This window comes from Leucoraja erinacea, chromosome 50 (genome assembly GCF_028641065.1).
Source record: "Leucoraja erinacea ecotype New England chromosome 50, Leri_hhj_1, whole genome shotgun sequence".
In the NCBI taxonomy this organism is placed as follows: domain Eukaryota; kingdom Metazoa; phylum Chordata; class Chondrichthyes; order Rajiformes; family Rajidae; genus Leucoraja; species Leucoraja erinaceus.
This window is the reverse complement of record NC_073426.1, coordinates 688,967-705,005: the sequence shown is the minus strand read 5'-3', so window position 1 is coordinate 705,005 and position 16,039 is coordinate 688,967. Positions and strand designations below refer to the sequence as shown.

The 16,039-nt window shown below is 47.5% G+C and overlaps 1 protein-coding gene across 12 annotated transcripts in view; it reads right to left on the bottom strand.

Moving 5' to 3' along the window:
- Positions 1–16,039, bottom strand: part of cbfa2t3 (CBFA2/RUNX1 partner transcriptional co-repressor 3) — a 150,979-nt gene that overhangs the window by 16,184 nt on the left and 118,756 nt on the right. For all 12 annotated transcript variants that reach the window (XM_055664891.1, XM_055664892.1, XM_055664886.1 and 9 more), the window contains one exon: positions 12,642–12,797. In XM_055664891.1, coding sequence (XP_055520866.1) covers positions 12,642–12,797 — 156 coding nt within the window. The remainder of the gene's footprint in view (positions 1–12,641; positions 12,798–16,039) is intronic.

Here is a 16,039-nt window from a genome sequence, read left to right as displayed (position 1 = left end):
TCTGAATCCGAGCCCTTCACTATGGAAACGGGGGTCAAACAGGGATGCATCATCACACCCACCCTGTTTGTCCCCTTCATTGCTGCCATACTTCACCTCATTGGTAAAGAGCTGCCACAGGGGATCCCAATCCTCTACAGGACTGACTTTAATAGGTTGAAGGCCAAGAGCAAAGTCAGTAACACCGCCATCATGGAGCTTCAGTACGTGGACGACTGCGCCATTGCAACACACTCTACAGAAGACCTCCAGGACATCCTGAATGCTTTTGCCAAAGCATACAGAGTTATGGGCCTAGACTTAATCATCAAGAAGACCATGGTCCTACATCAACCTCCACCCAACCAGCTGTCTACCCAGCCCACTATAAAAGTGGATGACACCACTTTTGAAAACGTTGGCCACTTTCCCTACCTTGGCAGCATTCTTTCTTCCTCATTCTTTCCTCAAAAGGTGACAGCGACTCCAAGGTCAACCATCGCCTGAGTTGTGCCAGCGGAGCCTACGCCAGACTCAGGAAAAGAGTCTTTGAAGACCGAGACCTTAAGGCTCAAACAAAACTGCTGGTCTACAGAGCCGTTGTCCTCTCCACCCTGTGTATGGAGCAGGCACCTGAGAGCCCTGGAACAATACCATCAAAGATCCTTACGAAAGATTCTGAGGAGCAGTTGGGAGGGCAGACGCACCAACATCAGCGTTTTGGAGGAAGCCAACATGACCAGCATCACCACCACAATAATGCAGCACCAACTTTGATGGACTGGCCATATCACCCGCATGTCCAACACACGTCTCCCTAAACAGATCATGTACTCTCAACGGAAGGAAGGTCAGTGAGCCCCCAGCGGGCCAAAGAAACGCTTCAAGGACAACATCAAGAACAGTTTGAAGAAATTCCACATCACATGAGCAACTGGGAGCAAATTGCACTGGACAGGCGCTCCTAAAGGAAATCCGTGCTGGAAGTAGCTGCACGTCATGAAACGGAGCTACGCCGTGTCGCAGAGACAAAGTGACAGTACTGTAAGGAGAGAAGAGGGCTCGATGACTCCCAACCTCTGCTAGTCTCCACTGCCCACTTTGCACCAATGTGTGTGGAACGTGGATCGGCCTCTACAGACATCTGCAGACTCACAAGTAGACGACCCTATGGAGAGGAGAGGACAGTCATACTCATTTCGAGTGAGCGCCGATGATGACGAGATCCTTTGGCCCACATGCATGTGTCCACCAATGATGCCAAGTTAAACTAATCCCATCTGACAGAACCTGGTCCACATCCCTCATTCCCCACCTATTCATGTGCCTCTCTAATTGCCTCGTAAATGTACCTGCTTTCACCATCTCCCCCTTTTCCAAACACACCCCACTGTTAAAAAAACTTGCCCCACACAACTTTTTATATAGCTTCAGTAGAGCTTCCTGACTTTCATTCTGAAAACCCCAGCTAATGAAGGCAAGTGTTCCATTGGCCATCTGTACCATTTATATTGTCACTTTCACAATACAGGTGCACAACCTTTTATCCGAAGATCCAAATAACGAAAACCTCCAAATTTTTTCAGTCCTTGAAGAAAGGTCCTTGAAAACGTTCACCGAGGGCGGCCCGCAGAGGTGACAGCGGAACCTCCGGTCGGTCCTCGAAGAAAGGGGAACTAAATCCCCATTCATAAAAGAGAAGGTGAACGTATATTGCGCGGGAGGGTTAATAATTGACAATATGCTGCTGTCTGCCCGCTGAGTTCAAAAGTTCCCACGGTAGACTCACGGTTCACAGTGTATCGTGAGTCTTGCGTGGGAACTTTTTAACTCAGCGGGCAGGGAGCAGCAGATTGTCGCTCCCTTCAGTTTCACCCCACCTACACCCCTCTGCTTCCCGGCCATGTGTGTGACCCCTTCCCTCCCCTCTCCAGCTCCCCGCCCATTGCACCGGCGCGGGGGCTTTGCACTGTCTTCACGTCGGCGATGCCAGCATACAATGCCAGTCACCGGAGACGTCAGGACCAACGGGACACCGACCCCCAGGCCCATTGCAAGCACGGAGATCCCAGAGACCCACAGCCAGCAGCAGCCCAGCCCCGTTCCAACTCCAGAGGAAAACTGCGAACTAGCGGGAGACATCAGGACCACCAGAAGCCGCTCCCCGATGGGCCGCTACGGTGACAAGTGGCAGTTCGCCCACAGCCCGAGCTGTGCCCCCTCATCGGGACACCGACCCCCAGGCCCACTGCAAGCACGGAGATCCCAGATCAGCAACTCCAGCCCAGCCCCGCTCCAACTCGAGAGGAACACGCTCCCCGCAGGGGCAGAAGCTGATGGTGTGCAAGGTACGTCTTGTTCTTGGGGTCGCGCAGCTCGAGCTGTGGGCGAACTGCCACTTGGCATCGGGGAGCGGATTCCTCTGGAGTTGGAGGGGGAGTGGGGTATTGTGCTGTTTGATCGCCCCCTGCTATCCCAGGGACAGGGAGACAGGACGTTCACCGAGGGCGGCCCGCAGAGGTGACAGCGGAACCTCCGGTCGGTCCTGGAAGAAAGGGGAACTAAATCCCCTTCATAAAAGAGAAGTGGAGGGTATATTGCCCGGGAGGGTATATCGCCTGTTACACAAAAAAGCTGGAGAAACTCAGCGGGTGCAGCAGCATCTATGGAGCGAAGGTAATAGGCAACGTTTCAGGCCGAAACCCTTCTTCAGACGTATAGGGTATATCGCCTACCTGGAAGAAACCGGACATTTTTTCAAGGATGTCGTCTGCACACCAAAGCTCACGTTTGGCTCCAAACGCACGTCGCCTCTGCTGCACACGGATATAAGAGTGTGAAAATGTCGCCTTAGGCCGCCTAAGGGCATGTAGCCCGCTAGGGTGACATGAGTGCGAGAGGTGATTCAATGCTGCGGTCACATTTACAAATTCAGGAATTCATTCAACACACTGCATTTCATACAGACATTCATTCTGCAAGAAAAAACTACATTGAAGACTCAAACTCGCGACCGAGGAACTGCCGGGATCAAGGCGCAAACTCGCGACCTTGCGGATTTGAGCCGAGCACTCTACCACTGAGCCAGCCATTAAAATCTACGCTAAAAAATTTCCATTCCGAAGGCCGACAAATTCCGAATTACGAAAAGTGTCTGGTCCCAAGGCTGTCGGATAAAAGGTTGTGCACCTGTATGATGTTGCACCCCAAGATCCTTCTGTAAGTGCACCTTCACACTAATCCATATTAAATTCCATCTGCCATTTATCTGACTGATCTGGATCCTGGAGGTTGAATAAAGTAGTGGACATTGTCCAGTCCATAATGGGTACTGACCTCCAACCCATCGAATGAATCGACAGAGGCGACTCAAGAAGGCAACTGATATCATTGCAGACCCACACCACCTTTGCTACACTCACATCTCGCTGCTTCCATCAGGAAGGCGGTACAGGATCCTGTAAGCTGTGACCTCCAGGTTCAAGAACAGCTTCCCATCAATCATCAAGATCTTAAACCACACTGCTTAACCAGAACCACAACTTGATCTCAGCACCCAGCTTTCCATGACAATGATTGGTCTACGTACTTAGATTTCTGCCCTACAATGGTCTCGTTTACTTAAAATAACCAATCATTTATTGTATATCCAAACTGTTGCCTCTCCACTGCCCACCAGCAGGCTGGAGCCGTCACCTCACCTGAGTTCCAGGCTCAGCACCAGGCCCACAGCCTCCACGATGCAGACTCTGACAGCATGTGGTCTGACTGCTGGGTCCTACTGCTCCCCCCTCCCACAGAGAATCTCAGTAGTGATGGGTCTTCCCCCTCCCACTCTTTTAAGCAGGTTACTCCAACCACACCCCACCCATACAATAGTCCTCATGCTCCCCTCCTCTCTCCTCAACTTCCGTCCACTCCCCGGCCCTCCTCTGACCCTAACCTTGTGTCTTCACTATCCGCCCGTGGACCCCCCCCCCTTTCCGATATTAAACAGGGTCTGTCCTCAGCAGAGGCCTCATCTCGTTCCCCTCTGTCCCTACCTTAAAGAGATCCGGGTCCGCCACGACGTAGAGCTTTTCTTCCATCGCCTCCACTCCTTTTTCAATGGGAAGGAGTCCTCACCACCCATTGATGACCCCTTCTCCAGTCTCCACCGTTCCCCCTCTTGGACAACCAGAATGGCCTTCTACCCTCTCTAGACCTCTTTATTTCTAACTGCCGGCGTGAAACCAACCGTCTCAACTTTTCCACTCCCCTTACTTACTCTAACCTCACCCCTTCTGAACGTACAGCCCTCCACTAACTCTGCAGCAACCCTGACATTATAATCAAACCGGGCGACAAGGGAGGTGCTGTGGTAGTCTGGCAAGCTGACCTCTATTGGGCTGAGGCCAGGCGACAACTCTCAGACACCTCATCCTACTTATCATTGGACCATGATCCCACAGACGAGCACCTGGCCTTACACATACCATTTCTGATTTAATCACTGCTGGCTGTCTGCCTTCCACAGCCTCCAACTTTATCAATTCCCAGCCCCGCACAGCCCGGTTTTACCTTCTCCCCAAAATCCCTAAACACAACTGCCCTGGCAGACCCATTGTTTCTGCCTGCTCCTGTCCCACTGAAATGATTTCCACGTACCTTGACTCCATCCTATCCCCCCTGGTCCAATCTCTCTCGACCTACCCCCAAGATACCTCACATGCCCATCATCTCTTTAACCATATAACCATATAACAATTACAGCACGGAAACAGGCCATCTCGACCCTTCTAGTCGGTGCCGAACACATAATCTCGGAACACTTAACCCGCTTTCCGAGCCCCCACTCCCTCATCTTTACTATGAACGTTTAGTCGCTCTACACCTCCATCCCCACCAGTAAGGCCTTAATGCAGAACCATTCAATTTCTCTCTACTAACACTGCTCTGCCTAGCGGAGCTGGTCCTCACCAACTTCTCCTTTGACTCCTCCCACATCCTCCAAGTCCAGGGCGTAGCTATGGGTAGCAGCATGGGCCCCAGCTATGCCTGCCTCTTTGCTTGTATCCCTGTTCCAGCCCAATCCCCAAACTCTATGTCCATTACATTGATGACTGCATCGGTGCTACCTCCTGCAGAACTCATGGACTTCATCAACTTCACCACCAATTTTCATCCTGCACTCAAATTTACTTGGACTATCTCCGACACCTCCCTCCTTCCCCTTTCTTGATCTCACAGTCTCCATCACCGGAAATAGACCATTGACTGATGTATATTACAAACCCAATGACTCCCACACCTATCTTGACTACACTTCTTCCCACCCTGGTTCCTGCACTCTATCCCTTATTCCCAAATTCCCCCGTCTACGCCAAATCTGCACCCAAGATGAGTTCCATACCAGGAACAGATGTCCTTATTCTTTTGGGAATGGGGTTTCCCCTCTCCCATCATGGATGAGGCCCTCACTCGTGTCTCCTCGGTAACCCTCCCCCTAGTCCTTACCTTACACCCCATCAGCCGTCGCATACAACACGTAATCCTCTGAAATTTCCACCACCTCCAACGGGATCCCACCACTAGCCACATTTTCCCAACTCCACCCCTTTCTGCCTTCCGCAGAGACCGTTCCCTCCGCAACTCCCTGGCTAACTCATCTCTTCCCACCCTAACCACCCCCTCCCCAGGAACCTTCCCCTGCAACCACAGAAGATGCAACACCTGTGCCAATACCTCCTCCCTCGACTCTCCAGGCACCCCGACAGTCCTTTCAGGTTAGGCAGAGGTGCACTTGCACCTCCTCCAACCTCATCTACTGTATCCGTTGTTCAAGGTGTGGACTCATCGATCGGCGAGACCAAACGCAGACTGGGCGATCGTTTCGCTGAACACCTTCACTCAGCCCGCCTGAACCTACCTGATCTCCTGGTTGCAGGACACTAATTCTCATTCTCATTCCTACAGACCTTTCTGCCCTAGATCTCTTCCATTGCCAAAGTAAAGCTAAACGCAAATTGGAGGAACAGAATGGCATATTTCAATAGACAATAGGTGCAGGAGTAGGCCATTCGGCCCTTTGAGCCAGCGCCGCCATTCAATGTGATCATGGCTGATCATCCACAATCAGTACCCCGTTCCTGCCTTCTCCCCATATCCCCTGCCTCCGCTATCTTTAAGAGCCCTACCTAGCTCTCTCTTGAAAGTATCCAGAGAACCGGCCTCCACCGTCATCTGAGGCAGAGAATTCCAGACTCACAACTCTGTGTGAAAAAGTGTTTCCTGCCTCTAGCATGTTCAATCCCTTAATAATTTTGTATGTTATAATAAGATCCCCTCTCATCCTTCTAAATTCCAGTGTATACAAGCCCAGTCGCTCCATTCTTTCAACATATGACAGTCCCGCATTCTGGGAATTAACCTCGTGACCCTATGCTGCACTCCGTCAATGGCAAGAATTATCTTCCTCAAATTTGGAGACCAAATGCACACAATACTCCAGATGTGGTCTCACTAGGGCCCTGTACAACTGCAGAAGGACATCTTTGCGCCTATACTCAACTCCTGTTGTTATGAAGGCCAACATGCCATTTGCTTTCATCACTGCTTGCTGTACCTGCACGCTTACTTTCATTGACTAACGAACAAGGACCCCCAGATCCCATTGTACTTCCACTTTTCCCAACCTGACACCATTTAGATAATAATCTGCCTTCCTGTTTTTGATACCAAAGTGGATCACCTCATGTTTATCCACATTAAACTGCATCTGCAATGCATCTGCCCACTCACCCAACCTGTCCAGACGCCCTGCATTCTCATAGCATCCTCCTCACAGTTCACACTGCACCCAGCTTTATGTCATTGTAAATTTGCTAATGTTACTTTGAATCCCTTCATCTAAATCATTGATGTATATTGTATATAGCTGCAGTCCCAGCACCGAGCCTTGTGGTACCGCACTAGGCACTGCCTGCCATTCTGAAAGGGACTCATTAATCCCTACTCTTTGTTTCCTGTCTGCCAACCAATTTTCTATCCATGTCAGCACTCTACCCCCAATATCATATGCCCTAATTTTGCCCACTAATCTCCTTTGTGGGACCTTATCAAATGCTTTCTGAAAGTCCAGGTACACTACATCCACTGGCTCTCCCTTGTCCATTTTCCTAGTTACATCCTCAAAAAATTCCAGAAGATTAGTCAAGATTTCCCCTTTGTAAATCCATGCTGACTCGGACCGATCCTGTTACTGCTATCCAAATGTGCGGCTATTTCATCTTTTATAATTGACTCCAGCATCTTCCCCACCACTGATGTCAGGCTAACTGGTCTATAATTCCCTATTTTCTCTCTCCTGCCTTACTTAAAAAGTAGGAATACATTAGCTACCCGCCAATCCACGGGAACTCATCCTGAATCTATAGACCATTGGAAAATGATCACCAATGCGTCCACGATTTCTAGAGCCACTTCCTTAAGTACCCTGGGTTGTAGACCATCAGGCCCAGGGGATTTATCAGCCTTCAGTCCCATCAGTCTACCCAACGCCATTTCCTGCCTAATGTGGATTTCTTTCAGTTCCTCCATCACCCCAGATCCTCTGGTCACTAGTACAACGGGAAGATTGTTTGTGTCCTCCATAGTGAAGACAGATCCAAAGTACCTTTTCAACTCATTGCCATTTCCTTGTTCCCCGTAATAAATTCACCTTTTTCAGTCTTCCAGGGTCCAACTGGTCTTAACTAATTTTTTCCCCGTATTGCCTTTTTAGTTATCTTCTGTTGCTCTTTAAACGTTACCCAATCCTCTGGCTTCCCGCTCATCTTTGCTATGTTATACTTCTCTTTTATTGTTATACTGTCCCTGACTTCCCTTGTCAACCACGGTTGCCCCTTCTTCCCCTTGGAATCTTTCTTCCTCTTTGGAATTAACTGATCCTGTACCTTCTGCTTCATTCCCACCTATCTGTCTTTTCGATAGGAGGTATACCCTTGAATATTCAGTTCCCAGCCCTGGCCCTCTTGCAGCCATGTCTCTGTATTTCCCACAACATCATACTTGCCAATTTCTAACTGAGCTCAGCTCATCCACTTTATTTCTTATACTTCGCGCATTCATATACAGCACTTTCACCTCAGTATTCACCTCCCCTCTCTCACCGCTCACTATTGGCCCTGACCTTACTCTCTTATCCCTTCTCAAACTTTCCTTCCCATTGATTCGAGAGTCTTTTGTAACTTTTCCTGTACTTCCTTTCCCTTTAACTCCATCTTTATACTCCCAATTTGTCAACCCTCCCCCCACTGTTTAGTTTAAACCCACACGTGTAGCCCTAGCAAACCTGGCTGCCAGAACGTTGGCCCCCTCCAGTTAAGGTGTAACCCGTCCCTTTTGTACATATCATCCCTACCCCAGAAGAGATCCCAGTGGTCTATAAAGCTAAATCCTTGCTCCCTGCACCAGCCCCCCAGTCACACATTCAGATCCCCTAACTCCCTGTTCCTGCCCTCACTTGCACGAGGTACTGGAAGCAATCCAGAGATAACCACCCTCGAAGTCCTGCTTTCCAGTTTTCTTCCTAACTCTCTAAATTCATGTTGTAGAACCTCCTTCCTCTTCTTCCCTATGTTGTTCGTGCCGACGTGCACAACTACTGCCGGCTGTTCACCTTCCCTCTCGAGGATGTTCTGAAGTTGGTCTGTGATATCCTGAACCCTGGCACCAGGGAGGCAACAGACCATCTTCGAGTCTCGGCTGCCGCCACAGAATCTCCAGTCCGTACCTCGGACAATGGAGTCATCCACCACTCCCTGACAGCTCCCAAAAGGGTGTACCTGTTTTCATTAGGTACAGCCACTTGCACTCCACTCTTACTCCTCGTTCTCACAGTCACCCTCCTTCGCTCTTCCTGTAGCCTTGGAGTGACAACCTCACTACCGGCCCTGTTCAGGAAACTCTCGTTTTCCCTGATGTTCCTGAGTTCAACAAGTTGTTTCTCAAGTTGTTTCTCCAGTGTCCCAACACGGTCTTTCAGGAGCTGAACCTGGACACACTTGCCACAGTTGTAGCAGCCAGAGGCACCATCAGTATCCCTAACCTCCCACATCCTGCAAACCTCACACTGAATCAGCTTACCCGTCATGTCTTCACCGCGTCCCGTCCTCTCCAACTTTTTGCGTAGTCTCCTCTCCTCTCCTCAGACTCCTCGCCGAAGACTCACACTTCCTTCACAAGGCCGCTTCCCTCATTTAGCCGCTCCCCCACTAGCCACTCCCCTTGAGCAACTTTCCTTACATTGGCTAATTAATTGCCTAATTTGCCAATTTACCAATTAAATTTACTTGGGCAGCTTACAGCCCAGTGGCATGAATATTGATTGAATATTGATTTCTCTCACTTCGGGTGGTCCTGGCATTCCCTCTCTCTCTATCCCTCCCCCACCCAAGTCACACTAGCTTTTCCACCCTACGAGCAGCTAACAATGGCCTGTTACCTTTATAATCGTTACTTTTCTGCATATCTTTCATTCATTGTTCTTTATCTCTCCACACCACCGTCTATATCTCACTTCCCTTATCCCTAACCAGTCCGAAAAAGGGTCTTGACCCGAAACATCACCCATTCCTTCTCTCCAGAGATGCTGCCTGTCGTGCTGAATTACTCCAGCTTTTTGTGTCTATCTTCGGTTTAAACCAGCATCTGCAGTTCCTTCTTACACATTTATGGTATATTTACTGTAGTTATTGTTGTTGCATCTAATAAGCCTTTAAAGCTGCAGCAAGAAATTCATTGTGGAGGAGGGAACTGCAGATGCTGGATTACACCGAAGATAGACACAAAATGCTGGAGTAACTCAGCAGGACAGGCAGCACCTCTGGACATAAGGACTGGGTGACATTTAGGGTCGAGACCCTTCTTCCAACTGAGAGTTAGGGAAGAGGGAGACACAAATATGGAAGAGTAAGGTGTGAAAATGAGAGATCAAAGGTGACGAAATTCAAGGAAAATGTATAATACACAATTGTTTGCTAGGGGAAGTTGACAACGAGGCATACAAAGATAGAATTTAATCAGGAGGACAGTCAGACTGGTTGGAGAACGAGGGTTGGGGGGGGGGGGGGATGGATGAAGGAGGATCAAGGGTTAGTTGAAGGTAGAGAAGTCAATATACCGCTGGGTTGTAAGCTGCCCAAGCAAAATATGTGGTGCTGTTCCATCGATTTGTGCTGGGCCTCAGTCTGACAGTGGAGGAGGCCCAAGTCCGTATGGGAATGGGAGGGGAAGTTAAAGTGTTTAGCAACCGGGTGATCATGTAGGTCTCGGTAGACTGAGTGTAGGTAATCAGTGTTGTGTTTCATTTTGTGCTTTTTGTGAATATTGAGAATTTCATTGTTCCACCATATCTGGTGCATATGCCAATAAACACAAATACATTCCTGCTATATTCTTTGACAACCATCCTCACAATTTTGTTGTAAATGTCCTGGCTCTCCATGACTTGGCTGGCATATCGGACTTACCATTTTTAGCTATGGGGAATGATGTACCATACAGGATTGTGAGTGACTGTTTCTTAGTCTCAATCAGAAACACTATGATCAGGGAAGAGTAGGTCAATCACATTCAAGAATCACAGGACATAAAGATGTCACTTAGCTCACAAGATAGACACAAAAAGCTGCAGTAACTCAGCGGGACTGGCAGCATCTCTGGAGAGAAGGAATGGGTGACATTTCGGGTCGAGACCATTCTTCAAGCCTCACCCGAATTCACATCCTCTGTCACTCAGCTCAAGTCTGTATCAACTCTATGCAAGCACAATCCAGATAGTCCCATCTTCAGCTGTGTAAAATCCACCCAGTTCCCTTTCGAACATTGCCATTGAATTTGCCTCCACCTCAAAACTCGGCTGTGCACTGCACACCCAAACTACTTGCTGTGTTACATTTTCTTCACAAAACATTGGGCTTTTGACATTCATTCACTTTGTGTCGCCTAGTTCACGGTCCCTCCGTCAATGAGAGTTTCTCCACTTTTTCCATCTTTATGATCTTAAATACCATATTTATCTCTGCTACAGCCTCTTCTTCAATCTCTCCATGTGACTAAAGTCCCTTTCCCTGGGATCACTATAACAGAATTCCTTCTGCACCATCTCAAAAGCTTTCACACCTTCACTAAGCATAGTGCTCGGAATGGAACAAGATGCTGCAGCTTAGTACTGTACTTCATATAGATTTATTGTGACTTCAAAGTTGAAAAAGGGTCTCGGCCCGAAACGTCACCCATTCCTTCTCTCCAAAGATGCTGCCTGACCTGCTGAGTTACTCCAGCATATTGTGTCTACCATCATTGTGACTTCCTTGCTCTGGTACTCTCAGCCGCCAGTTATAAAATACAGTATTTCATATACTTCTTTATTCACTCATTCATCACACCACCATTATCGATGAACTATGTACTTAAACCTCCAGATCTCTATCCTTGTATCCATTTTACAATTGTGTCCTCTCATATATATTGCCTCTTCTCAATCCGACTCACAAAATCTAACACTTTGGATTTCTCAGCATTAAATTTCATCTGTCATTTAGAGTCAAGTTAGTTCTCTTGAATACACTTTTGAAACGTATTTTCCTCTTTGCCCTTTATTGTTTACATGTTAACCGTGTTTATATTTTGTTGAAGTCACCAATGGGCCAAAGCCAGTACTAGGCGCTTGCTATTGCCTGATCAACCAACTGCCCAAGAATTACACAAACAATAAAGGGTCTTTCCCACTGCGGCAACCTAATTGGTGAGTTTAGAAGAGTTTGACCTCGACTCATACTCGCAGCATGATCGACACGAGGTCCTAGGAGGTCTTTGCCACTCTCCTTCATGCTCGAGAGTAGTCCCCACGTACTCGAGGCCACAGCTAGGTCGCGACGTATTTTTCAACATGTTGAAAAATGCCCGCGAGTAAAAAAAGGTCGCCATGGAAAACATTTTGATCTTTTATTACTCGTAGGTTTAGTCGAGGTAGGTCGTAGTAGGTCGCATGTTATTTGTAGGTAATCGAAGGCAATCAAAGGTAATCGAGGGTAGTCGAAGGTAAAGCTCGTTGAGAACAAAAAGGTAAGTAAACCGACCGGTAATGTTAAATGCCCACTAAACTTTATTAAAAGTTGGCTGGCTTCTTAAAAGTGTCTCCCGCCCTTCTCCCCCTCTCTCCCCTCCTCTCTCTCTCCCCCCCTCCCCCCACCTCTCTGAGCTCTCTAAAGGACTTACCTACTGTGCCAGCTGTCTTCTACCTTCCTGTTCATCATGGGTGTGAATTACATAACACTAAATCCAGAATTGCCCTCACTTGGAGCATTCTGGACAAGAGTGAGCTAGAGGTCATACCATTAGGATTTCCAGCAATCAGATTATCTGAGTTTTGCTATACCATGGGACTGACTCAGAGTTACTCAATCAAGCACACTGTGAAACTAACCCAAAGTCACTACCAAGCACAGCATGGACTGAACCAGAATCACATGCTCACTCAGTCAGTACTGTCAGCCAGTAGTACTGCAGCCAATTGACCAACATGACACCATGTCTGGGGTTATAAATCCGGGCACTACAGGTATTTGGTTAGCTCTGAATTGGCCATGGGATGAGTTTGAAGGAGCAAAGTGTCTCACCTCCGAGGGAGGAGCAGCCAAAACCATCTGCCTGAGCCCACAGTGAGTGCGGCTCCTTTCCAATGGACACGGAGTGGCCCTGGTAATGGTGGATATGTCTGCAGGCTCATCTGCCTTGCCCTCCCTGCTCCAGGAGGCTGTGTGGATGGGGAAAGCCTTGAAAGAAAGGAAACACAGAGAGCAAATAAAGTGGCTAAAAGTCTTATAAAAATCATTGAATGCTAAGTGAATAGCACTGAATAGGGCTGTTCGGCCCATCAACTCCATAACAGTTCAACATAAGAGCAATCCAGATGTTCCCATTCCCTAGTCCTCCGATAGTAGTTCTGAAATGTTGTTCTTTTGAAATGCTAATCCAGATTCATTTTGAGTACTTTCATTGCATCTGATGGAATTATGCAATTATTTGGTTACTAAGTGAACTGGATCTGTATCCTCCTGGAATCCAAGAACACCTACTCTGTCTCACTTTTTTTTCTGTGATAAAAACTGCTTATCATCATCTAACCCCCCACCTTCTAATGGTTTTATAAACCTCTAAGGTAACCCCTCAGTCTCATACATCTGGGTTAATAGATCAAGCTCATCCAACCCCTCCTGATAACATAAGCATTTCAGTCCTAATAACATTCATGTGAACTTTGTGCACCTTTCCCAGATGACAACATCCTTCCTTTAGCAGGACTACCAGAACTGTAAACAGTACTCCAAATCTGCCTTACCAACATCATGTACAGCAGTAACATGATATTCCAACTCCTGCACTCAATATCCTAACTGATGGAGGCAAGCATGCCAAATGCCTTCTTCACCACCATCTATCTATGTCGCCAGCTTTATGGAACTATTTACCTACACTTACCGAGGTGTCTATATTCTACGACACTCCCAGGGCTCTATCATTTAATGTGCAATTCCTGCCCTGGTTTGTTTCAACAAAATTAAACACCTCCTATTTTATCTGAATTAAATTCCATTTGTCAAGCCAAATAACTGAACGGAAACAAAGCCAAACGCCAAATAACTGAAAGTATATGAAGCCGAAACGCCAACTAACAGAAAGGCTGCCGGACATAATGTCGTCGGGGGGGGGGGGGGGGGGGGGGGGGGGGGGGGGGGGTAAGGAACGGGACTTGTCAGCGATTGGTCCAGACCCCTGCGTCCATCACATCACTGGCCGGGACGGGAGTGTGGGGGTCACCTTCCCACACAAGCTACAGGTGACTGGGCAATCTGAACACGAGCACCAAGTTGTAAGCGGCTGAAGGAGCGCATCTCCTGGGACAGGGATTCTTCAGACCTGAATGGTCTCAGCCGATGAAATGAGACAACTGTCACACCAAAGTTGGACACAAAAAGCTGGAGTAACTCAGCGGGACAGGCAGCATCTCTGGAGAGAAGGAATGGGTGGTGTTTCAGGTCAAGACCATTCAGACCCAGTATTCAGAGTGCCCCGTCACCAATGGCTTGTGTGGGAAAATGACCCCCACCCTCCCGTCTCCACCGGCCAGTGATGTGATGGGCGTAGGGGTCTGGACCAATCGCGGATAAGTCCGGCCCCCCCCAGTGACATCATGTCCGTTATTTGACTTTTCAGCTGACTGCCCATTCTGGTAGGCTTGTAGGCGACGCAGCCTTTCGGTTAGTTGGCGATTCGGCAGAGCGGCCTTTCACTGAGTTTGCTTTTAGGAGATGCAGCCTTTTGGTTAGTTGGCGTTGCGGCTTCGTATGCTTTCAGTTATTTGGCGGTTCGGCTTAGTTTCTGTTCAGTTATATGGCTTCCAATTGTTTGCTTCGCCTTCCCGTCCTTTGACGTCTTCTCTCTCTCTCCCTCTCTCTCTCTCTCTCTCTCTCTCTCTTTTATATATCAGAAAACAGGGTGATGAAGTGGAGAGCTTCAGGTTCCTTGGCATAAATACAGTATTACCAACAATTTATCCTGGTCTAACCAAATTGATGCTATGACCAAACAAGCAATTCAACACTTCTACTTCCTCAGAATGTCTCCAAAAACTCTTACCAATTTCTACAGATGCATCGTAGAGAGCATCCTCTTGAGATGCATCACAATTTGGCTTGGCAACTGTTCTACCCTAGATCGCAAGAAATTGCAGAAAGTTGGGGATGCAGCTTAGTCCTCATCACCTGCCACAAACCCAATCTGACGGCAATGTCCGCAGCACTCAGACAGCTCGATCAATAGTGGTGATACTGAGCCATTCTTGGCGATGGACACTAAAGTCAACACCTAAAATACACACTGTGCCTTTGCCTCTCAGTGCTTCCTTGAAGTGATATTCTACATTGAGTGGTATCAATTCATCAGCTGAGGAAGAATGATGGGTCCGAGTAACACCTTATGCCATGTGATTTCATGGGATCCGGAGTCAATCTCTGGGCACTTCCCACCCAACTGGATACCGCTCTGCTGCTGCTGCTATCTCTGCTAGGTCTACCCCGATAGAAGATATTGCTTTCTTAATATGGATCTTTATCGAACTCTACTTGTCACATCCTGCCAATCTGGCATCTGCCACTTAATCAGTTTTACAGGAATAATTTGCCTTTGATCGTTTGAGCTGATTTAATTAATTATTTCTTACAGGTGTCAGATCAAATACCTCTTGGGAGGACAATTAAATATGTCTGTAAACATCCCTATTCATTTCTTGAGAGATCTCCTAGGCTTAAAAGATTCAAACAGGTTCTTCAGACATGACTAACATTTGCAAATCCATGCTTGTTCACATTGATCATTTGAAATTTCAGTCACCTAGACATTTCCAATAACAGAAGTTTCACAAACTTATTTATAATTCCCAGGTTTCAATCATTTTTCTTGAATTGTGAATTATACTTGCTATTTTCAATTCCAGTGAAAAGGTTAAAGAATCAAGAGAACTGCAAAATCATGACAGGAACATCAGAAATGATGTAAACAATCTGGTTCTGGACATTTGGCACTCTTTAGAGCCTATATTTTACTCAACTTTATTATTTCCCAGTGAAAATCTAATAGCTGTAAACCACCCGATTACATATTATTTAATGACTGTGGGAAGTGCAGAGAATGAGTGGGACTAATTGGATATTTCTAACAAAGAGCCAGCCTGGCAAGATAAGAAAATAATAGTCACATACACTGGAATTGAACTGGAACAATGAAATTCTCACTTGCTGCAGCTTTACAAGCACCTCCCTTTGTGCTACATGATCTACACAAACATTGGCTATGGAAATCGCTGGCAACACCAGCATTTATTGTCCATCCCAAATCGCTCCTGAAGAGAGTGTGCTGCACGGTCATTTCAGAAACCCTCTTTGCCATGGAGTGTGGAATCACCTATAGGCTGACTGCACATGAATAACAGACTTCCTCCCTTGGAGATTATTCGTGA